Genomic DNA, 24,762 nt, shown 5'->3' with positions numbered 1-24,762 from the left:
AAGTCATCTAAAACCCTTTCCAGTTGACATTCTTTGAGTAGGTGGAGTTACCAAGAATGGAGAACAGAGCGAGAACAAGGATCTCCAATGCAAAACAAAAGCCAGATCCTGCTTTTTTGAAAGCAGTCCTTTTCCTAGATGAGGCCTTGCTATCCCTAAGTTCTGACTAATTTCCAGAGCTTTATATATGTAAGAGCCTTAGAGAAAACTAAGGAAAAGGGTATGCTTTTTAGCTGGTTAACCGTTCTTATCCTGGGCTGCCCTGAATGCCTCAAATATACTTAATCCATCATTAGTCAAGTCTCATTTTTGAGAACATTACCAAGAGCTAACAGTCTCATCCAACCTACTTTCTCCTTCTTTTGTGGTCCCAGGCAGGGCAGAGAACCCACAATAGCAGTAATGGTGGCTGCTAGAAAGTAGGAGGGTGCAATCAATTAGAGTTGAGGGGAGCCAGTGTCCTTACCTTTCGTTTAATGTCTGTAAACTGAGAAAACATAAGAGACCAGTAGAAGGCCAATTCCATGATATAATAGTAATAAAGCCCACTTGTGAGAGGCTGGAAGAGAGGAAAGGAGTAGTTAGAATACCAGCTAGTCAAAAATTCATTCCATCTCTGCAACTTTCTCTGTCTCAGAGGACCAATACCCCAAATTATTAGATATCCTTTCTCCCCATCATCTTCCAAGATCTGTAATAGCTAACAGACTGTGGATTGGTGTGGAGAATTAAGCCTCTTCCCTCTGCCCCTCCACATACACATTTTCAGCTGGTACCTTTAGAGGTCAGATAAGGTTATCACATACGATAGCACAATCAAATCAGTGTGTCTAGAATTCTGGACAATTAGTGCTTTTCAGGGGATTTAAGACACTCAGGTCTTCTCTTCTTCTACCCTGTTAGCAGCCCCCTGATATTTTTCTAGTATAGATTAGAACCAAGATGCTTTTAAGGGACTCCAAGTTACCCTTGATTCAAAAAGGACACCTGAACACCTGAACCAGAAAGAGTCTCATTAAGTACCAGGAAGCTGCTTTTCTTTCCACCCAATTAGGGTGAATGTAATAGGGAATCTGGAACAAAAAAGATGGCTGGATTTCACTGTTACAGGGGCCCCAGAAATAGATACCCTGAATATATGACTCAAAGAGACTCAGCCCCTAATCCCTCAAGAATACCAAGAAAACGTGCCATCTGCCCTAAGACTGCCCTGCCTACCGTACCTTCCACACATACATAAGGCCCCTGTCTTGAAAGGGCTCAGACCGTACCTGATATGGATAGCTACGCCAGCACTGTCGGATGTCCCAGAACCACGGTGACTAAGAGAAAACAGATAATCCAGGTCAGCCTTTAGGATTCAACCCTGGCTCACCTATAAATCCCTTTCTCTTTGCTAGGAGCACAAGAGAGATGGGGAAGAAAAGGGAATCCTTCATCCTTCTTGATGGAATTTATGGGTCCTTAAAGGGTCAATAAATGGCTAGGTTTTTCTTCTAGAGCAAGAAAGTGTTATTACAAATAGAAAAACCATACTTTGAGGTAAATAAGAGCAGGGAGAGCTCTAGGACAGTTTTTGGAAACATCAACATCTAGGATATAGGAAATAGGGACGTGGGAAGACAATGATTCCATTGACAACAGAGAGAGAGATCTCCATGCCAAAGATTCAAAAGTCAAAAATAATTATCTCTAATGGAGTTTCAATTAAGTCCTTTAAGGAATTTGTCTATTTCATCTAAGTTGTTGAATCTACTACTATTAAATTATTCATAATATTGTCATTATCCTTTCAACATCAACAGGATCTATAATAAGAGTCCCTTTTTCTCCCTGACATTGATCATTTGTTTTCTCTTTTTTTTTCCTAGGGGTTTAACAGTTTTAATTAAACCTTAAAAAGAGCCAGCTTTTGGCTTTATCAATTTTCTCCATTGTTTGTCTAATGCCTATTTCATTCTTTTTTTTATTAATTTATTTTTTAAAAATTTAAATTCAATTAACTAACATATAATGTATTATTTGTTACAGGGGTACAGGTCTATGATATTTCATTAACTTTTTACTTTTTTTTGGTTATTTCTTTCCTTTAACTTACTTTGGGTTACTTTGCTCTTCTTGCTCCGGATCTTAAAAACTTATTATCATTGATTTTAAAGCTTTCTTCTTTTCTAATATAAACATTTAAAGCTATAAATTTCCCTCTAAGCAGGCTTTAGCTGCATCTCACAAGTTTTGGTGTGTTGGGTTTTCAGCATCATTCAATTAAATATTTTCTAATTACCCCTGTGATTTGTTTGATCCATGGGTCATTTAGAAGAGTTTAACTTGCAAATGTTTTCTAGATATCTCATTATTTTTAACTTAATTCCATTATGGTCAGAGAACATATCTGTTCAAGAGTTCAAAATTTTAAAATTTACTGAGACTTGGGGCACCTGGGTGGCTCAGTCATGAAGCATCTGCCCTCAGCTCAGGTCATGATCTCAGGGTCCTGGGATTGAGCCTCACATCGGGCTCCCTGCTCGGCGGGAAGCCTGCTTCTCCCTCTCCCACTCCCCCTGCTTGTGTTCCCTCTCTCGCTGTGTCTCTCTCTGTCAAATAAATAAAATATTTTAAAAAAATAAAAAAAATAAATAAAATAAAATAAAATTTACTGAGACTTATTTTATGGCCTAGCATATGGTCTGTCTTAATTCATGTTCCATGTATACTTGAAGATTATATATATTCTTCAGCTGCTGGCATAGTGTTCTCTAATGTCAATTAGGTCAAATTGGTTAATTGTGTTGTACAAATCTACATCCTTAGTAATTTTTTGTCTGGTGATTTTAGTCAATTACTGAAAGAAGAGTATTAAAATCACCAACCATGGTATTTGTCTATTCCATTCCTTCAGTTCTGCCTCTTTTTACTTCATGTATTTTGACACTTCAATTATAACATTTAGAGGAAAATAGTATGGTACAGTGAAACAAACACACAAACAAAAAAACAACCAAAAAACCAACCACCATGGAATCAGGAATCAAAAAGCCTGAAATTCTTCAACTTTGATAATTAACTGAAAAGCAGGAATAATACCTGTTTTATCCACTTTTAAAGGGTTAAAGGGTTAAAGAATTTTTGTCAAATGCTTTATAAACCATCACAGACTATGCTGATTTAATCAATACTATACCATTATACTACGCTATTACAATTATTACTATTATCTCCCCCAAATAAGGGGAGAAACAGTAAAGTTATGAAGTTACTGAAGTCAGACGCCAGACAGAAGACCATCTATTTAGCATATAAACCTGGGCTGTAGGCATTATAGAAAAAATAAAAGGGGAGGGGGAAAATAAAGAACTAATGGCATTTAACTTTTATCTCTAGAGATGTAGGCATGATTAGAATTCAAGAGAGGACCAGAGAGAGTTTAGACTTACCGACCACAGAAATTTAATTCCGTAGCAGAATATACATAAATAGAAAGTGAATCTCCACCTGGGTGGGCAAAGAATAGAGGTTAGATGATATTCACTCAAAAGAAAGTCTTTGAGGCTGAGGAAGTTTAGACAGCAGACTTGGAGGTAAAATAATTATGGGTGAGAAATACGATAAGTTCCCAGAGGGGCACCTGGCTGGCTCAGTCGGTAGAGCATGTGACTCTGGATCTCAGAATTCTAAGTTTGAGCACCACATTGGGCATAGAGTTTACTTAAAAAAAAATAATAATAATAAATAAAATCTTTAAAAAAAATGGAGGAGAAGTTCCCAGAATAGGGACAAATACTGTTACCTAAAAAGCCAAAATGATAAGAGACATCTTCCAGCTCTTTTTAAAAGATTTCCACAAGTGTATACTGGCTTTAATCAACTTTTTAATCAACTTTAATCAACTTTTCTTCTATACACTCCCTAATGATAGTGCCTAATTTTTTTTCTTGCATGACAATGATAAATTGTGTTCTGTGTCCAGAGGATAATTAGTAAAAACTCAGTGAAATGAAGTATAGCATGTCGAGAAAAGGGATGTTTCCTACCAAAATGTCAATGTAGAGCAAGCTGGTACTATCTCTACCAAGGTGGACAGGGGTGTGCCTATTTACCTACACGAGTGCAGTTATAGGAACGTATTCCCAATCTGTTTGGGAAAAGGGAACAACATGGAACTACAACATGTAGCTTAGTGGCAAGCACATTCAAGACACTAAGGGTGACCAGTCTTCTAGTTCTCTTCTTTCCTGCCTATAATAATTTGAGTTAGCCCTCTATATCCACTGACTATTGTCCTAACAAAAGAAAACCTCAGTCTGGTCACACCCTATCCTTCTTCTCACTCCCCACCTCCCTATGCACACCTACATGCTTTCACAGAATTTAGTGAGCGTTGGAGGCTTGTCCTGATTCCTCCGATGACGAAACCAGCATTGGATCTTTCGGACATCCCAGTCCAGTTGCTTTGACAGGCCCTCCAGCCTCTTCTCATCAGGATACTGTAGATGTATGAACAGAGTCAGAATATCCCTTTTTCTTCTACCCTCTCATTAAATCCCTTTGACTAGCTGAGTGGCAAAGGAGAGGTAACAACAGCAGTTTAAGGGATGTTTATCTTTCTAGGTTTCATCCCAAAACTCATTTTTAGTAAGAAGTCCTATTTTACATTATCAAAGACCTTTACTTTTATATACCTCCTTGTCTGGTCGTCTCCCTCCAGCCCAAACTGAGTCAAAAAAACTATTAAAAACCCAACTGCCAAGGCTATCGTACCCTCATTTTGATCATGTAACTAGATAATGAGAGAAGCTGGAGCAGGGATAAACAAAATCAAGATATGATGTGTGTTTGGGGAGGGCAGGGTTGTGGTGGCTACTAGGTCTAAAATTCAAATGTATGTAAACTTGATTTAAGGGATCCTGACCCAAAGGTATTTCCCTGAGGGATAAAGCTCTCCTTATAGTTATATGAACTACCCATTCTATCCCTACCCTTGGAGATACTTGCCTTCTATCCTCCCCTGCCCTGCGGAGCAACCCCTCACATGAATCTTCCTGTTTCTTTGCCCACTTACCTTGGTAATAGATACGAACACCTTTTCAAGGATGGCATTGGGTTGGGCCTGATAGGGACCACTGTCCTGGATGCCAACATGGAGTGCACAGGGTTTGGCAATAAACCTGTAATGAGAAAAATCCAAAGCCAATTCTAAATATGGTTTGCTAATAAGCACGAAGGAAAGATCCTGATTAGAGGACTGATGGGAGGCAAAAGGGAAAACACTTGGCTGGGAACTAGGACTTTTTTATTTAGTCCTGGATTCTGCCATTGACTCCTTGAGAAGTGACCTGTTTAAGAAATATTAGAGGGCGCCTCGGTGGCTCAGTTGGTTAAGCGACTGCCTTCGGCTCAGGTCGTGATCCTGGAGTCCTGGGATCGAGTCCCGCATCGGGCTCCCGGCTCGGCGGGGAGTCTGCTTCTCCCTCTGACCCTCCTCCCTCTCATACTCTCTGTATCTCATTCACTCTCTCTCAAATAAATAAAATCTTTAAAAAAAAATTAGAACATAAGCTCTATTTCCATTTTTTCCTGGCTTCCCTAATCACATCTTGAGCTTTAGAGTCAGAAAGACCTAGGTCAAACCTATTTTATTTACCAGTCTAACACCTACTGCCCGTAGGAACGTGGGAAATTTACTTAACCTCTGTAAGTCTGTTTTTTCATCTATAAGATGAAGATAATATCACTATCCTTTACTCAGTATAAGGGCCACAAACCAAAAGCATTATTGGTTTTTTCTGCAAGCCTTTTGGAAATGCAGAATCTCAAACCCCATCCCAGACCTGCAAAATCAAAATCTGCATTAACAGGATCCGCTGGTGATCTTCACATGCATATTAAAATGTTAGAAGCACTGGTCTACTTTATAAAAACTTTATACGTATTCAATGAGACAATGTATTATGAAGACCATGGCACAAACAAGATGCTTAATAAATGGTAGTTTTCCTTACATCAAAAGATCAAGAAGATCTTAATTGGAGGGCCCAGCAGAACTGAGACTGTGCTCTTCCTAAATACAAATATCCTAGGTCTTGGTCACCTTCCTACCTAATCAAAAGATTATGTAGGGGCGCCTGGGTGGGTCAGTCCGTTGAGAGGCTGCCTTCAGCTCAGGTCATGATCGCAGGGTCCTGGGATCGAGCCCCACATTGGGCTCCCTGCTCCGCGGGAATCTGCTTCTCCCTCCTACTCTCCCTTTGTTCTCTCTGTCTCTCTCAAATAAATAAATAAATAAATAAATCTTAGGGGAAAAAAAAAAAGAATATGTAAATACTTAGAACTTTCAGTAGCCTGAAAGAAGGAAATTAGGAAGGGTGAGAAATAAATTACCTGTTAGTATTCAGTTCTATTCTCAAATCTACCATTAATAAGCCATATAAACTTAAGTCACTTAACTCTTGCTTCTTGGTTTCATCATCTAGAAGAAGTAATGAGATGATTCCTAAGATTTTTTTCTATATCTATGATTCCATGGTGTTATCATTGATTTTAATTAGTTCTTAACTTGTAGATCTTTGAAAATTAAGGAACTGTTCTTTGGTTCTTCAAGAAAGATCTCTCTTGGGGCACCTGGCTGGCTCAGTTGGTAGGGCACGCAACTCTTGATCTCGGTTGTGAGTTCAGGCCCCATGTTGGGCATAGAGTTTACTCTAAAAAGAAAAAAAAATCTTGGAAAAAAAAAAAGAGGGGCGTCTCAGTGGGTCAGTCAGTTAAACATCCGACTCTAGCTCTCAGAGTTGTGACTTCAAGCCCCACACTGGGCTCCACACTGGGCGTGGAGCCTACTGAAAGAGAGAGAGAAAGAAAGAGAAAGATCTCTCTTCTCCACAACTATAAATTTCTGTGAGCATTAACTCTAGGAAAAGCTCTATATAGTCACTTTCAGAATAAGTCAAAACCAGTTTTAGCTCTCTTAGCATCTTAAGGAGTCCCAAGATGAAATTGTGACTGGGAGGCGTAAGATGGAGTGCTCTTGACCTATTTTCTTGATCTGCATTTGAATCCAGAATTTATCTCTAAGGGAGGGACTGAGAATAAGAAACTTTCCTATCTTCCTCTGTGAAAACTTCTTTTACTCTTTTTTTTTTTTTAAAGATTTTATTTATTTATTTAAGAGAGAATGAGATAGAGAGAGAGCATGAGAGGGGGGAGGGTCAGAGGGAGAAGCAGACTCCCTGCCGAGCAGGGAGCCCGATGTGGGACTCGATCCCGGGACTCCAGGATCATGACCTGAGCTGAAGGCAGTTGCTCAACCAACTGAGCCACCCAGGCGCCCCAAAACTTCTTTTACTCTTATCATCAAAGTTCCTGAGCCATGGAGAAATATTTATTCAGAGCACAAAGTTAGCCACATCTGTAATCTATTCTCTCCTTTCACAACAGGTGGTGCAGAAGTTTCATTCAAAGGCCAACACTAGTAGATACTTTAATTTATATTTCCTGATATATTATTCTGTGTACAAATATTTTAGCACCCCATCTCACATTTAAACTCCTTATGAACACAGAATATACAGGGAATACTGTTTTTGTATTTACCAAGGTTCTGTGTCTGCTCAGTAGTTGCTCAGTAACTGACAAGTGACAGGTCTTGCAAATCCTACCCTTGCTCTGTTGGAACTCAGTTTGGACCCAGGATTGATCAGCATCCAGAGAAGTAATTAAGTCAGTCATTCTTTGCTTTTGAGTTTGTGCTATATGAGAGATGAAAGCACTGTCTTCTCTCATCTACATTAATTATATGAAGAGGTACATCCAATAACAAAAACAGCTTTTCCAATTCCTACTCTTGCTCCTTGATCTTGGGCTCTTCCTCAATTCAGAAGCAGTCAGGTGATTAAAGGCCCCGAGTTAGATTTTACCAGCTACGAGACTTTGTGAGTTACTCACCTATAGAATGGAGATAATATCTACCTCACAGGGCTATTTTAAAAAATGAAATGACATGATCCATGCCTAACCCAGTACCTGATATTTAGTAAACATTCATTAAAAGGCAGCTGCTATTATTATTATTTATTTTTTTTAAAGGCAGTTATTATTATTTTTACCAGAAACAGTTCAGTCTTGGTTCTCCCTGATGGTATCTCTGGCATAAGGCAAGAAGAGCAAGGAATCTTATTTCATACAACAGGGACAGGTTTGTACCCTGCTCACCTAGGTGAAGCCAAGATAATTTTTTTTATTATCTGGACCTTGGAATGGACTTAATATCCTAGAGTTTTAATTAGCTCATATCCTGACCTTATTTGTTCACAGAGTGCAGTGAAAGACAAAGTCACTCGCATCTAGTCAGTTACAGTTATACACATGCAGACCCTAAGAAAATTTATCTATTTGACAAATATTTATGGAGCACCTATTTTGTGCTTCAGTGTGAAGCACAAAACCATAAATAAGGACTTACCATTGCAAAAGAATTTTTTCTGATAAAAAAATTATATATATAGATTTATTTAGGTATTTAATGAATCACCTAAATGAAGAAAGTGAAATTAGGTATTCCTCCTTGCTGTTAGATAGGCACTTATCAAAGCATGCCATAGAGACTCCCAGGGTCTCAGAGACCCCTTCAGGAGATCTGCAAGGTCCAAACACACTCATAATAATTCTATAACTTCAGAATCATTCTTCTGTCTCTCATTCTCTCATGAGCGTACAGTGGAATTTTCCATGGGTTACATGACATTGCAATAGACTGAATGCAGGAGCTGACATGAGAATACAGCTGCCAAGTACTAAAGAGACTTATAGGGGCGCGTGGGTGGCTCAGTCATTAAGCGTCTGCCTTCGGCTCAGGCCATGATCCCAGAGTCCTGGGATCGAACCCCACATCGGGCTCCCTGCTCAGTGGGAAGCCTGCTTCTCCCTCTCCCACTCCCTGCTTGTGTTCCCTCTCTCGCTGTGTCTCTCTCTGTCAAATAAATAAATAAAGTCTTAAAAAAAATAAAGAGACTTATAAAAATGTAAAATAATGCTATTATTCTCACTTTTTTTTGTTTTGGAAAATATTTTTCATGAAACATTAGTTCTATTACCAATACAATCAATTTATTGTCATTTAAAATGAACTAATAAAATTTATTTTTTTTAATTTCCATTTTAATTTCTAAAGCAGCCCATGTTGGTAGATATTATCCATAAAACTCTCTGGGATCCTTAATAATTTTAAGAGTGTAAAAGACTCCTGACATCATAGTTTGAAAATTGCTGTGCTGGATCACACTGAGAAATCAAATCTATCTTGTGTTTTTCTGTCATCTCCAGGATCAATTTGTTGCCCAAGTTTTAAAATAATTCGAAAGACCAGACTCCCCTTTGCCTGCAGGTCTGAATTAGTAGGCATTTAGTGGCCTATAATGAATGGTAAGCTACTCCTATCCACCTGACACTCCAGGAACATGAGTCTAGTGACCCAACCTGATTGTAACGTTATCTGTTCTGCTTTGTAGACATCATTTCATTCTGCCCTTTTCCTGTCCTCCAGATACATGGCAGCAGCTGACTGAGGCCTGGGTTAATTAAGATGAAATCACTTACTACTTTACTTTTTCATACCAAAAACAGGAGCTATACTAACAATTCTATCTTCATGATTCACTGAAAGATCAGTGATGAATATGAACTATACACAAATATATTTCAAAGTACAGATCAAGCTTCTCAACTGGGTGTATCATTGCAAGTAAAATATTTGGGCTGTATTTATCCTGAGATACTGCTCTTAGCTCTGAGGCTGACCCATGGGGCCTGTGGTAGCCAGGTAACCTTAGTCTGTAGCCTTTGGCCTCAAATACCTCACTGTGCAATACACAAATTATTTTCTATGTGTGCAGCAACATGATTAGGTTGGGAAGCAGTGGCTCAGATAAATTTCTGGAAAAATATGAAGTGTCAAAATTTACATATAAAGAAGAAAAATAACCATCAAAGAAATCAAAATAGGGAATGAAGGGAAAGATACAATAAAAAGAGAAAGGTCTTATACAGACTGATGAGGATGCTATATCATTAGGTAGAGTAATGAGTGACAATATCTGAACCTGAATGCTCCCCACCCCCCCACACATACACACGAGAGAAGATAGCTGTTTATTTATTTTTTTAATTAATTTTTTTTTAAGATTTTATTTATTTATTTGACAGAGGGAGAGACAGCGAGAGAGGGAACACAAGCAGGGGGAGTGGGAGAGGGAGAAGCAGGCTTCCCGCGGAGCAGGGAGCCCGATGTGGGGCTGGATCCCAGGACCCTGGGATCATGACCTGAGTCGAAGGCAGACGCTTAACGACTGAGCTACCCAGGCGCCCCTATTTATTTTTTTTAAGATTTTATTTATTTGAGAGAGAGAGACAGAGCACGATTGGGGGGGGAGGGGCAAAGGGAGAGGGAGAAGCAAACTCCCTGATGACCAGGGAGCCCAAAGACCCAGGGCTTGACCTCAGGACCCCGGGATCATGACCTGAGCCAAAGGCAGACACTTAACTGACTCAGCCACCCAGGCGCTCCCCTCCTTTTTAAGATTTTATATATTAGTGAGAGAGAGAGAATAAGATGTTTAAATAAAGATTCTTAAGGCCAGATAAAGTCTGTTTAAAAAATTTAATCCTTAGGTACACAAGCAGCATTTGAAAATCCTCCACCAAGACATGTACCCCCAAGAAATGCAGAGTCCCACAAATGCAGAGTCCCACAGAAAACAGATTCCGAAACTCCTTTCCCTTTGCAACTGAATTCTTAATCCAATCACATTAAAAATTTGAGTGGCTTCTGTAGGGTGGAAAGAGGAGAAAGTTTAAAAGACATTCAGGCAGCTGCAACAGCATGTATTAAAGCAGAGCTAAGTGGGCGCCTGGGTGGCTCAGTTGGTTAAGCGACTGCCTTCAGCTCAGGTCATGATCCCAGGGTCCTGGGATCGAGTCCCGCATCGGGCTCCCTGCTCTGCGGGGAGCCTGCTTCTCCCTCTCCCACTCCCCCTGCTTGTGTTCCCTCTCTCGCTGTGTCTCTCTCTGTCAAATAAATAAATAAAATCTTTAAAAAAAAAAAAAATAAAGCAGAGCTAAGAAACAAAGTATGCTTAGGGGTGCCTGGGTGGCTCAGTTGGTTAAGCGTCTGCCTTCAGCTCAGGTCATGATCCCAGGGTCCTGGGATGGAGCCCCACATTGGGCTCCCTGCTCAGCGGGGAGTCTGCTTCTCCCTCTGCTCCCCGTGCACCACCCCCCCCAACGCTCATGCGCACTCTCTCTTGCTCTCTTCAACAAATAAATAAAATCTTAAAAAAAAAAAAGAAAAAAAAAGAAAGTATGCTTAGAGAAATATGCAATGTACAAGTTCCGGGCTGGCAATAGTGGCAGGAGAAAAAACTATACAGAGAATTAGAGACCAGATCACAGGTGCCTTGTATGTTATGCTAAGCATGAACTTTATCCTATAGTTGACGGATAGTCATTAGAAGGCTTCAGGCCGGGGTGGAGAAGAGATAAATAGATTTGTATATTAATAAAGGAGTGTCACCAGTTAAAGGCCACTGTAGAACTCCATGCTATAAGTGATAAAGCACTGAACTAAGGCTATAGAGTGGAAAGGAAAGGACAGACTCAAGAGGTGTGGAGGAGGTAAAATTAACAGCACTTGGTGACTGAACAGATGTAGAAGGCAAAAGAAAAGAAAGAGTCAAGTGTTCCTTCTGGCTTGGGAAACTAAGTTGATTATAGTGTCCAAACCAAGTAGAGCATAAGATAAGAAAGCAAATTTGGGAGTGATAGATGAATTGTGTTATGCTGAATTTGAAGTGCCCATGGGACATTGAATGGAACTGTCTAGTAGGCAAATAAACTTGGAAAGGGGCTTAAGACACACAGACACAGATCTGAGAAAGAAAAAAGAGAGCAAGAGAATGAGAATATAGGTGGTAGCTAAAATCGTGGGGGTGGGGGTGATTTTAACAAGAAAGGAACACAAATTGAGAAGAAAACCAAGGTCAGGATCCTGGGAAATACTAGCATAAAAGGTACATTTAGAGGACAGGAAGGCCAGAGGTAGAGTCGTTATCAAATGAGGCAGAGATCAAGTAAGACAAGGATTTCAGTATCTACTGGATTTGGCAACTTGGGAGATCTGTGGTAATCTTCACCAAAGAAATTCCAGTAGAATAGAGACTCTAGAGAGAGTAGTGAGTTACAGCAGTGGAAGATATAAGGAGGAAGAAGAAGGAAGTGGAAATAGCTCAGATTCTTAAGCATCTTGGCTAAGAGAAGGGAATCCCTTCAACTTTTGGCACAGAATCACTCTATAAACTAAGATCCCTGTGCTTCAGATCCATTCTCTTCCTGATCAGAAATTTTATTCTATTTATTCCTCTTTTTTTCTATTATCTTCTGCCTATTTCTTTCTTTCTTTTTTTTTTTTTTTTTTAAAGATTTTATTTATTTATTTGAGAGAGAGAATGAGAGACAGAGAGCATGAGAGTCAGAGGGAGAAGCAGACTCCCTGCCGAGCAGGGAGCCCGACGCGGGACTCGATCCCGGGACTCCAGGATCATGACCTGAGCCAAAGGCAGTCGCTTAACCAACTGAGCCACCCAGGCGCCCTGCCTATTTCTTTCTTCTCGTCAGACTTAAACACGCTCAAGTTCTTCTCATCTTTAACAGCTCTCCCTGCCCCTACTACCCTCTGGCACTCTCCCACCTCACAACTGTGAAGTTCTTGGAAAAAGTTCTCTCCTCAAGCCTTCTCTTTTAACTCCCACTCATTCCCAGCCTTCATCCCTTTCTCATCTGGCTTCTGTCCCTACACTCCATTGGCACTGCTCTTGCCAAAGTTGTCAGTGATCTCCCTACTGTGAAATCAAATGGATGCTTTTCAGTCCTCTATCTTACCTGACCACTCGGCATTATTCTACACTACTGACCATGCCCTCCCTCATGAAATGCTCTTTTTTCTTAGCTTCCTTACTGCCATACTCTTTCTAGTTTTCTCCCTCTATCTCTCTGGCAGTAGAACTAGACTGCTTGGTATGCACTGCTAGTTGAGTCACTTGGACATGCTACTTAACTTTCTCTATGCTCCCTTTTTTTCACCTGTAAAACGAGGATGACTGTAATATCCACCTACTATGGATATTAAAGTTACTACGAGAACTCAATGTTTAGCACTAAGAGCAGTGCCTGGGACAAAGTAAGTACTTATTAAATGTTAACTACTGATATTATCAAATACTATAAGGTTGTCATACCTCTTACCTCCTGTTGGGTTTTTATTTTCCCCTCTGCTAAAACATGCTGTTTCCTCAGAGTTCTATGCACGTTCTTTTCTCACTCTACACACTCACTCTGGTTGATCTTATTAAATTAGAGCAGAAGGTTTCAAGGTATAGTCTACAGACCGCAGAGGGTCCCTGAGACATTCTCTAGAGGCCCACAAAGTAAAAACTATTTTCAAAATAATTTTAAGACATTATTTGCCTTTGTTACTGTGCTGACATTTGCAATGACAGTGCAAAGCAATGGAAGATGAAACCTGTAACACTGGAGAATCTATCAAGGCAGTGGCAGCAAACTGTAGTAGTGGTTATTGCCTTCTTCCTTGCTATGTCCTCATAAGCCAGTTCACTTAAGAATGTCCTTGATGGGGGCGCCTGGGTGGCTCAGTTGGTTAAGCGACTGCCTTCGGCTCAGGTCATGATCCTGGAGTCCCTGGATCGAGTCCCGCATCGGGCTCCCTGCTCGGCAGGGAGTCTGCTTCTCCCTCTGACCCTCTTCCCTCTCATGCTCTCTGTCTCCCATTCTCTCTCTCAGATAAAAAAAAAAAAAAAAAAAAGAATGTCCTTGATGAAGTAATACAAATGACTGATTTTAATAAATCGCAGCCTTTGAGTATATTTTTAAAAAGCATTCTGTGATAAAATGGGAAGTACACAGAAAGCACTTTTGCTGCACACCAAAGTATATAGTTGTCTCACGGAAACACTTGTTCAACTGAGTTGTGCGCTGAAATATATCACTTTTTTCAAAGAATACCATTTTTACCTGAAAGAATGGCCAACAGACAAACCAAGGTTATTTGGATCTGTGTTTTAGGAAACATTTTCTTTCTTTCTTTTTTTTTTTTATAAAGGTGAAACACATTTATTTTTTTCAAAGATTCCACCTATTTATTTGACAGAGAGAGACACAGTGAAGAGAGGGAACACAAGCAGGGGGAGTGGGAGAGGGAGAAGGAGGCTTCCCGCCGAGCAGGGAGCCCGATGCGGGGCTTAATCCCAGGGCCCTGGGATCATGACCTGAGCCTAAGGCAGATGCTTAACGACTGAGCCACCCAGGCGCCCCAGGAAACATTTTCTTGAAAATGAATAAAATAAGCCTGTCTCGTCAAAAACAACAAAAAGCTATTGCCAATGATAAAATTCAAGCTTTCAAGTGAAAATTATAATTTTAGAGAACTCATATCCACCTTTGAGCTTGACAGCTTCCCAATGCTTCAGGCTTTCATGGTAAGACTGGTTCTGATGAGATTAACTAATACGATTTTTTTAATACTGTATAAAGAAATGTATTGACATTTGGGAAATCTATATAACTCAGTGAACCAGTATTTTTCTTTCTCTTAATTGAAGTACTTTTATTTTATGTACAAAGAGTTAGCATGAAAGTAGGTATCTTGGATATCTGCAGTTAAGGCAGATAACCAAGCAGTTCACTTAATCCAACTTAATGAAGCCTATATCCTTTGCATACTGATGGAAACAATGGTGACACACAGAGAGGCTGTATTTCCAGATCAGTCCATGCTGGTTTGAGCAGATGTGCAAGCATGAGAGCTTTTTTTCTTTTTTTTAACATTTTATTTATTTGAGAGAGACAGAGCGAGAGAGTGGGAGAGGGAGGGGGAGGGGGAGAAGCAGGCTCCCCGCTGAGCAAGGAGCCAGATGGGAACTCGATCCCAGGACCCTGAGATCATGACCCAAGCCAAAGGCAGCTGCTTAACTGAATGAGCCACCCAGGTGCCCCTCAACTTTATTTTCAAATATGGAAAAACTAATAGGAATAAGGGATGCTCAATAAATTTTAAGAATGAAAAAGAATGCTGAGAACAAAAAGTTCAAAAATTACTAAATTATACTAGCACCATTCCTTTATGTGCTGATGACTCCCAACCATACCTTATTTTGTCTATCTCCTATACATAGCACCCAGGCCAGTGTATTTTTCTGAGTAAATTCTTTTTTTATTTTTTATATTTTTAAAAAAGATTTTATTTTTAAGTAATCTCTACACTAAACATGGAGCTTGAACTCACAACCCCAAGATCAAGAGTCACATGCTCTACCAACTGAGCCAGCCAGGCACCCCTTCTGAGTAAATTCTTGAGGACAGGATTTGCTATCTACAAACACATGTGCTATACACATTTGTTGTACATATATGTGTATTCTTTGCAGTTTCTTTTGAGGACTGTTTTTTTTTTTTAATTGGCAAATTTGTTCTTTTTTTTTTTTAAGATTTATTTCTTTGTCAGACAGAGGAAGTGTGTGCATAAGCAGGGGGAGTGGCAGGCAGAGGGAGAAGCAGGCTCTGGCAAATTTGTTCTTAAAGCAGAAGCAGACGAAAAAGAAAAAGACCTCTATGATATATATTATCCTAAACAATGGCAAGGCACACACTGTGGATTTATAGCAGACTATTCTTCTCTCCTTCTTCCACTTTCATCAGTTATCTTCACTTAGACCTGTAACAGGTCCTTAAAGCATTAAGATGATTAATACCTGTGTAATTTGATGTACCTACCAGGTGCTGTGATGAGAAGGATCAGCATCCTTCTGACATCTAACCTCACTGTAAGGGACATAAGTCTTGAGATAGTAAGAATTACATACAGTATGTATGTTAAAATGTTTCAGACAGACACAATTTAAGACTAAATTGTAGTATCACTGTATAGTAGCCAGTGAATGTTTTACTTGCTATAGAGCAGCAGTTCTCAAAGTGTGGCTGAAGAATAGCTGGAGGTCCCTGAGACTCTCATTGTTAAAGCATTTCTCCCTCTCCAACTATATACATACATTTCTTTCATTACACATATTTATCTTTTTAATTTTTTATTTCTTTCTTTTAGGGAGGGGGTGGGGGAGAGGGAGAGAGAGAATCTTAAGCAGGCTCCACGCCCCGTGCTTAACCCAGCCCAGAGCCCTATCTGGGCTCATCTTTTATCTTTTATCTTTTTTAAATGGACAAGTGACTATATAACTTAATGTATTTGCTTACAGTAGAAACATACAGATGTGCGAGTGCCAAGAGGTGGTAGAGAAAAAGGTTAACAAGAAACTCTTCCTTAAGAAAGCTTTTACCATCCTTCAGAGTCCAAGACAAGTGTTTGTTAGTGAGACATTAAGCCTATATTTTAGATAACTGTTAAAAGAAGTGAACCCACCTCCTCCAAACTCCCATAACAGTCTTTTTTTCTTTTTAAAGATTTTATTTATTTATTTATTTGACAGAGAGAGAGATAGCAAGAGAGGGAACACAAGCAGGGGGAGTGGGAGAGGGAGAAGCAGGCTTCCCGTGGAGCAGGGAGCCTGATGTGGGGCTTGATCCCAGGACCCTGGGATCATGACCTGAACAGAAGGCACACGCTTAAGGACTGAACCACCCAGGCCCCTCCCGTAACAGTCTTATGCATACATTTATTACACTGTATTTTAAACCACTGATTTTCTTGCTTTCTTCCTGAGAGTAGACACCATGACTTATATTTTTATCCATGGCACATAATTTGACATCTGGCATATACTAAGCTCTCAATAAATAATTGCTGAAGGAAAAAGAAAATGGGTAGGAACTTAATTCTCAAGTAAAAAGTGAAGTGTTTCAAGGAAATGTGCCGACCTGTTCTCCTGGGTCATCAGATAACCTGCCAGCTCCATGTAGGAGAAGGTCATTGATTTCTGGGGAATCAGTAGAAATTCAAGTTAACAAATTTCAGTATAACTGGAAATTTCCCCAAGAATAATTAAACACAACCACAACAACCTGATTGGGTTTGAGACCCTCGGTGCCTATTGAGACATCTTACAACTGCTGACACTATCCAAAAGCCAAAGAATACAAGGAATACCCCCCTTTTCTTTTTTAAAAGACTTTATTTATTTGAGAGAAAGAAGCAGACTCCCCGCTGAGCAGGGGGCCCGATGTGGGACTCAATCCCAGGACCCTGAGATCATGACCTGAGCCAAAGGCAGATGCTTAACCCACTGAGCCACCCAGGTGCCCCAGGAATACCCTTTTTAAGAAATTCCATAATTTTGATAAGAGATAAAATACTGTGATTATTCTTAATGTCTTAGCAGGGCTGTGCAGCACCCATGTACATACAACTACTCGACAAACTTGTTTGTTTACAGATCATTACCTACTCAACTAAGAAGACATGCAGAAAAGCAACACTACAGAGCAATGCTTGGCTAGACTGGATCATTCAGTGATTACTCAAAATAGCCTATAACGTCATTTGTATCATTCAGGAAATTATTTACATTTTAAAAACCCCAATTTTACCACAATTTTTAGAAAAACCTGTTGTTTAAAGCATGGTCTGATATATTTAGGACTGACCACCTTCTGGTCATAAAAATATGAATCAAATGTGAATTTACATTAAAATTCTTTTCAGTTATAAATATTTGTTTGAATTACTTACCAGCACTGCTTGGTAGAAATATAATACAGGCCACATATGTAATTTTAAATTTTCTAACAGCCACATTCAGAAAAGGAAAAAAGAAACAGGTAAAAATAATTGATAATATACTTTTTTTTTTTAAAGATTTTATTTATTTTTTAGAGAGCGAGCGAGAGAGAAACAGCATGAGAGGGGAGAGGGTCAGAGGGAGAAGCAGGCTCCCCACTGAACCGGGAGCCCGATGTGGGACTCGATCCCAGGACCCTGGGATCATGACCTGAGCTGAAGGCAGATGCTTAACCATCTGAGCCACCCAGGCGCCCCGATAATATACTTTGTTTAACCTGATATATCGAAAATACTATCACGTCAGTATGTAATCAATGTTAAAATCTGAGATATGGGGGCACCTGGGTGGCTCAGTTGGTTAAGCGACTGCCTTCGGCTCAGGTCATGATCCCAAGGTCCTGGGATCGAGTCCCACGTCGGGCTCCCTGCTCAGCGGGAAGCCTGCTTCTCCCTCTCCCACTCCCCCTGCTTGTGTTCCCGCTCTCGCTGTGTCTCTCTCTGTCAAATAAATAAATAAAATCTTTTAAAAAAAAAAAATAATAAAATAAAATAAAATCTGAGATATGTTACATTCTTTTTTTTTTTTTTCCCTTCACTGTCTTCAAAATCTGGTGCGTATTTTACACTCTGAACACATCTAACTAACACATCACATCTGGACTAGTCATGTTTTAAATCCCCCAAAGTGGGGCGCCTGGGTGGCTCAGTTGGTTAAGCGACTGCCTTCGGCTCAGGTCATGATCCTGGAGTCCCTGGATCGAGTCCCGCATCGGGCTCCCTGCTCGGCAGGGAGTCTGCTTCTCCCTCTGACCCTCCTCCCTCTCATGCTGTCTCTCATTCTCTCTCTCAAATAAATAAATAAAATCTTAAAAAAAAAAATAAAAATAAATAAAATAATAAATCCCCCAAAGTTAGTGGCTACTGTACTTAACAGCACAGTTTTAGATAATTCAGAGAGAATTCTTCACATCTGGGAAAACTGTTTTCAATTTTTTTTTAGTTAGAAGTGATTATGATTTAACTCCTTTTGCAGTTAACATTTCAATTAACTTCCCCAAAGATTAAGAAGGAGTGAGTTTAAGCACAGAGTCCAAAACTCAGTGAAGGGCAGCTTTTATCTGCCTAAAAATACCTCTGGAGAGGAAGCCAAAATGAGGTATATCTCCCTTTCCACTCTATTAAGAAGGGTGCAGATTTCACTTGCTTGCCTCCTCTTCATTAATTTCTTAACCCATTTAGGAGACCTTAGCTTTCTGAATTGGGCAGTGGCTAAAGTAAAAATATCTGACGTTTCTTTTCTGTGAGAATATACTGTCCCCAGGGATAAGTCAGGAACCTGACCTCAGGCATGACAGTATTCAGAGTTTTCTGCAAAGCATTAACACCCACTGCACACAAAGGGTTGGGGAAAGAAGTTTCCCCAGAGAGAGGATAGACACGGTTTCTGACCGTCTGGAGCTTATTAAGAGGTGGATTCTTAGATAAGGGCAGGGCCATGTGACTGTCTTTTCCAATCTTGCTCTGCTGCATCTGCAAACCTGATTTGATTCTGTGATTTACAATCCAATAACGCCCAACAGAATACTTTTAGGGATGCAATGGAATGGGCAGTCTCTCTTACAGCCTAGTCAGCAGCTATGTCCATTTTTCCCAAAGCCTCTCTACCCTGTCTGGAGGACCCACTAATATTGGGTCACGATGCTGTGACCTGACATGGATCTGGGAGGAGGGCAGCAGGCCTGTCAGGGAGAGGAAAAAAGTTCTACCTCCACTTAGCAGAAGTGGGGGAAAACAAGAAAAAAAAAAAAAAAGGCAGTATGTAGCAGAGGTAGCAAGGCTTACAAGAGGAAGATGAAATGAGTGGTTGAGAAACGTGCACACACACAAAAAATGAGTCACTGCTCTTGTTGTCAGTTACATGACAGGCCAGCAAGTGAGTCTGTTCAGTCTCCTGTGACAGAGGATGGTACTGAGAAGGCTCTTTACACACTCCAGTGAGGTTGCTTTGGAAGTAACAAGAGAGAAGAGGGGATTGGAATAATGAATGAGCAGCAAGCACAGCTCTAATCTATCTCCTGCATAATTCACCAAATAATTTTCTTCTGGCAACACAAAGCTCCTACTGCAATACCATATTCAAAATAAATGAGCCTATATAGCTCTGATGGTATCAATATTAAGTCTCAAGCTCCTACTTGATCCCAAGAAACAAGTGCTCAAGTGACTAGATATTAAATTTCAAATAATTTTATCATGAACTTAATATGAAAAAGTTTTAAAAAACAAGTGGAAGTTTCTCATCCCTATTTTGTTAGGGTACAGGGTAGCGTGAATATGTGTATGGGGGGAGCAGGGAAAGAGAAAAAAAGCTGTAGAAAGGTGCACAACATGCACATATAGCATGATGAAATTTAACCAGAAACAAAGGAATTTTAGTTTTGCCTCTCTCAGTCAAGCCAAATATCTATTTCAGGTTGAAGATCTAGATTCCGGTCACTCCTCTGGGCGTCTGTGTAGATGAGGATGGACCCTTCTCAAACATTCAATAAATATTTACTGACCACATGCTATTCCTGAGGCATTTTGCAAGGTGCAGGCCACCACAATACAACCACTCACCAGAGGCCCACAAAGGAAAGCCTCCATTCTATGGTAGGTAATAATCTCCTACCTGCAGTTCTTCAGCAAAATAGTTAGCTAGATACAAACACTTTACTTATTATGGCCAGGCAGCTTTTCTTTTTCTTTTAAGATTTTAATTATTTATTTCACAGAGAGAGACATGGAGAGAGGGAACACAAGCAGGGGGAATGGGAGAGGGAGAAGCAGGCTTCCCGCTGAGCAGGGAGCCCGATGTGGGGCTTGATCCCAGGACCGGGATCACGACGCGAGCCGACCCAAGCCGAAGACAGACGCTTAAGGACTGAGCCACACAGGTGCCCAGTCAGGCGGCTTTTCAAGTCATCCCTATCAGAGGTAGTTCTCCAGGGAATGTGGGAACTTAAAAAAAAATAAATGCTCAGTGTGGTTGATGAAAAGGATGAGAAAGTAAGACCAAACTGTAAATGCTATCTCTATTCTTCGGGATTTTTTTTTTTAAGTTTATTTTTTAGGGGCGCCTGGATGGCTCAGTCGTTAAGCATCTGCCCTCGGCTCAGGTCATCATCCCAGCGTCCTGGGATCATGATCTGAGCCAAAGCCACTTAACCAACTGAGCCACCCAGGTGTCCCTCTTTGGGAGATTCTTAGCACAAATAGCAGTAATTTATCAAGGGGCATAGTGTCAGACTCATTAAAATATGCAGAACAATTTGAAACAAAAATTTGAGAAAAAAAATACAGTCTTCAAGTCAAATACTAAATAACCAAGAATAAGATGAGCATGGGTTTGTTCTCCAAATCCTAGAATACTAGGAAGAGGGGGTTAAACCTCAATCCTTGAAAAAGGGTTTAAGGAACAGGAAAAGATGGCCACATCATACAGTGGAAAGAGCACGAGGCTTGGGAAAACGATCTGGATCTTAGTTCTAGTTCCTCCCCCAGTGAGTATGAAACCTCTGAAAAGCTGCAGGATGTTTCTAAGCCTTAGTTTACTGTCTATAAAAAAAGGCTGGGGCGCCTGGGTGGCTCAGTTGGTTAAGCGACTGCCTTCGGCTCAGGTCATGATCCTGGAGTCCCTGGATCGAGTCCCGCATCGGGCTCCCTGCTCGGCAGGGAGTCTGCTTCTCCCTCTGACCCTCCTCCCTCTCATGCTCTCTGTATCTCATTCTCTCTGTCTCAAATAAATAAATAAAATCTTTAAAATAAATAAATAAATAAATAAAAAAGGCTGGAGTTATAGCTCTTACAGTCTATGATTACTACATGAATCACTTCCAGAAACCAAGCAGATAGGATCTGAGAAATGAGAAAACCGTAGGAAAGACAATTAACTGTACCAATATTTCTTTTTTTTTTAAGATTTTATTTATTTATTTGACAGAGACACAGCGAGAGAGGGAACACAAGCAGGGGGAGTGGGAGAGGGAGAAGCAGGCTTCCCACAGTGCAGGGAGCCCGATGCGGGGCTCGATCCCAGGACCCTGGGATCATGACCTGAGCCGAAGGCAGTCGCTTAACCAACTGAGCCACCCAGGCGCCCCTGTACCAATATTTCTAATATGTCTTTTACTATATTCTAAGGGTGGCTTCAACTACCTTTATGGAAGGCCAAGCAAGAGAGGAACCGACAATCCTATAGTCAATTCTACTGCTAAAAGTAGTAGGTTTTATAAAAAGAAACAAAATAGCAAGACTGCTTCTAGGGTTAAACTTTCCTAAGATCAAACATGAGATGAAAAAGATGCCTGACCTTATTAGCCAAGGAATATCATACTAGAATGCTTTCAGCTCAGTATCCCCATCCACCCTTACTCCCCGGACACTGGAGCACCATAGAAACATTCAGATAGAATTCGCACAGGTAAAGGATCCTTTCCAGTGGCTCTGACAGGGGATATATAAGTCTTCACAGTCATCTGAGGAAACTCTTTGGAACTCTGAAGATATATCCAAGTTTATATGAAATGGGTATTTATTTATTTATTTATTTAAGATTTTATTTATTTATTTAAGACAGAGAGAATGAGAGACAGAGAGCATGAGAGGGAGGAGGGTCAGAGGGAGAAGCAGACTCCCTGCCGAGCAGGGAGCCCGATGCGGGACTCGATCCCGGGACTCCAGGATCATGACCTGAGCCGAAGGCAGTTGCTTAACCAACTGAGCCACCCAGGCGCCCCTGAAATGGGTATTTATAAGCAACAAGCTATTTTCTCTTACCACTGACATGAAGAAATTTCCATGTTGGCATATATTTGTATGAAAAGCAGAGAATCCTTTCCTAGGACAATTAAATTTTTTCTGTCCTGAATTGTGTATTTTCCTTTTCAGGAAAAGGAAAATTTCAGCCCTCATATACAGTTGCCAAGGAGGAGAGTATCGGGATCTAGGTTATTCCTAAGAGGGAAAAGTGGTTTGTGCGCCTACCCCAGGAATACTTAATACAATGACTATACTTCAAAAACTGCAACACTAAGTTCCCAAGGACTCAGAAAAGGCATTTAGACCTCTCAGTTTCATTTGCTTCAGTTAAAAACAACTTTATTTTTGTATGTGAATGTCTGACAGAGCACTCTGGTAACAATGCACAAACACTATGAATAAATGGATGAATGACAAGCTAGCTACATATAAAAATATTTTATTAAAGATTAGTCAGAAATAGTATGCAGTTTTGAAAAGTAATCCAAAACACATAATACTACTTTTTCAGAGAGTAACAGATTATTTGCAATATATCCCCATCCTAGAAAGGGCATTTCTGCTCTACATAAGGGCCAAATGAACAATAGATGTCTAAGTGCCATCCTCATTACCTGAGACCTATGCGGAAAGAAGTCTCCGTTCCTGGAGTCCGAGTAGATCTGATAAAATCACCCACAGCTCTAAGTCGACATTATAAAAGCACCACATCAAGTCCTCTGTGAACACTGTATCTTAGCAGATACTAACCACTCACTCAAAGAAAAGTGAAATCACTTTTACCAAGAACACACGGTCAGGAAAAGAATGTTGTGATTCTGCCAAACTCACTTAGAAGCTTACTCAATACAGGTGTCCTCCTTTAAGCCCTACGGCTCTCATCCTTTCAAAATTACCACTCCTCCTTCCATCTCAGGCCTCCAAGGCCTGTTCTGCAACTACTCTGACACCTTCCCATACTTTGGAAGCCTCAGGCTCCACCACGCCTTATCCCTACCAGATTTCTACTCTCTTGCGGGCTCTGGCAGCGGTTTTTTTGGGGGGGGGGGGGGGGGGATATATTCACTCACACACACACGTCCATGAGCTGACAAACCAAGGCTTGGGGCCTAACCCTGTTCCCCTCAACTCTCAAAAGTGTCCTCACAAATTGTAGATTCCCAAGAACCCGCTCCTTTCTCTAGGAACGGCTGGCTCTTGCGTTAACCCTTCAGTTTCCACAGCCCCGACTAGTGCTGGTTCCTGCGGCCCTTTCCTGTTTCTCGCTTCGGCTGTTCGGGCTCTCGGCCGCAGCTCACACACAACCTGTTTCCCGTCAGTAGAATCCTTGGAGGCTGGGAACAGACCTAAAAGACCCCCCAGGCGACCTCCGGGATCTGAGATGGAAAGGGCCCAGGGTACGCGCCCCCCCCCCCCCCCGCCCCGCCCCGACTCTGGCTCTTCACTGTCCACGCCCCAAACTCTGTCTTTACCTAGGCTCCGCGACCACCTCGGCCACCCTCCGAGCATCCCGCGCGGCGGCCCAGGCTCTCCCAGCCCCCTGCTTCCGGGCTTTCCCGGCACTTCTGCTTCCGGTGCTCGGCCTCTCCCCCGAGCCTGCCCCACTGGCCCGCGCCCCGGCCCCGGCCCTCCGCGCCGCTCGCTCCGGGACTCTCACCGCTCGAAGAGCAGCCGCACGGAGAATATGCCCGCCGCCACCGGGAACACCGAGAGGATGTGCTGCGCCCGGGGGTAGCCGTAGCCGTCGCCCGGCCCCTCAAGGTCGGCCCAGCTCACGTTCTGAGGCAGCCAGAAGCGTTCGCTCCACAGCCAGCCCCACAGCAGGCCCAGGGCTCCCGCCGCCGTTGTCGCCATCTTACGCCCGCCCCGCGGCTACCGCCGCCACAGCCTCAGCGGCCGCCACAGCCAACGGAACCCGCGAGGAGGCGGCCCCGGGGCGGGGCTGGACCGGCGGCCACCCCCTTCCGGCCCCTTCCCGTCCCCAGCAGGTCTCAGCCCGCCTCCTCCGCGGGGCCGGGCCTCTTCACCGCCCATCTCGGCTCCACACCCACCCACCTTCCTGACTGCGGCCCCCGGGGCCGCCTCTCCTTAGGACCCCGCCCCCGGCCTGGCCCCGCCCCGCCCGCCCCGCCCCCATCCAGTCCCGCGGGCCTCAGCTCTGGCCCCGCCCA

General features: G+C 41.7%; 1 protein-coding gene across 2 annotated transcripts in view; it reads right to left on the bottom strand.

The window, feature by feature from the left end:
* Positions 1-24,543, bottom strand: part of CERS5 (ceramide synthase 5) — a 30,750-nt gene extending 6,207 nt beyond the window's left edge. For both annotated transcript variants that reach the window (XM_044914843.1, XM_021704797.2), the window contains exons 1-6: positions 24,249-24,543; positions 5,060-5,165; positions 4,354-4,484; positions 3,435-3,492; positions 1,272-1,322; positions 467-559 (exon numbers count right to left, since the gene is read on the bottom strand). In XM_044914843.1, the coding sequence (XP_044770778.1) occupies positions 467-559; positions 1,272-1,322; positions 3,435-3,492; positions 4,354-4,484; positions 5,060-5,165; positions 24,249-24,445 (636 nt within the window). In that variant the 5' untranslated portion in view covers positions 24,446-24,543. The remainder of the gene's footprint in view (positions 1-466; positions 560-1,271; positions 1,323-3,434; positions 3,493-4,353; positions 4,485-5,059; positions 5,166-24,248) is intronic.
* Between the last annotated feature and the right edge of the window lie 219 nt (positions 24,544-24,762).

Source organism: Neomonachus schauinslandi, chromosome 5, assembly GCF_002201575.2.
Source record: "Neomonachus schauinslandi chromosome 5, ASM220157v2, whole genome shotgun sequence".
Classification (NCBI taxonomy): Eukaryota; Metazoa; Chordata; class Mammalia; order Carnivora; family Phocidae; genus Neomonachus; species Neomonachus schauinslandi.
This window is presented reverse-complemented; position numbering and strand designations above follow the sequence as displayed.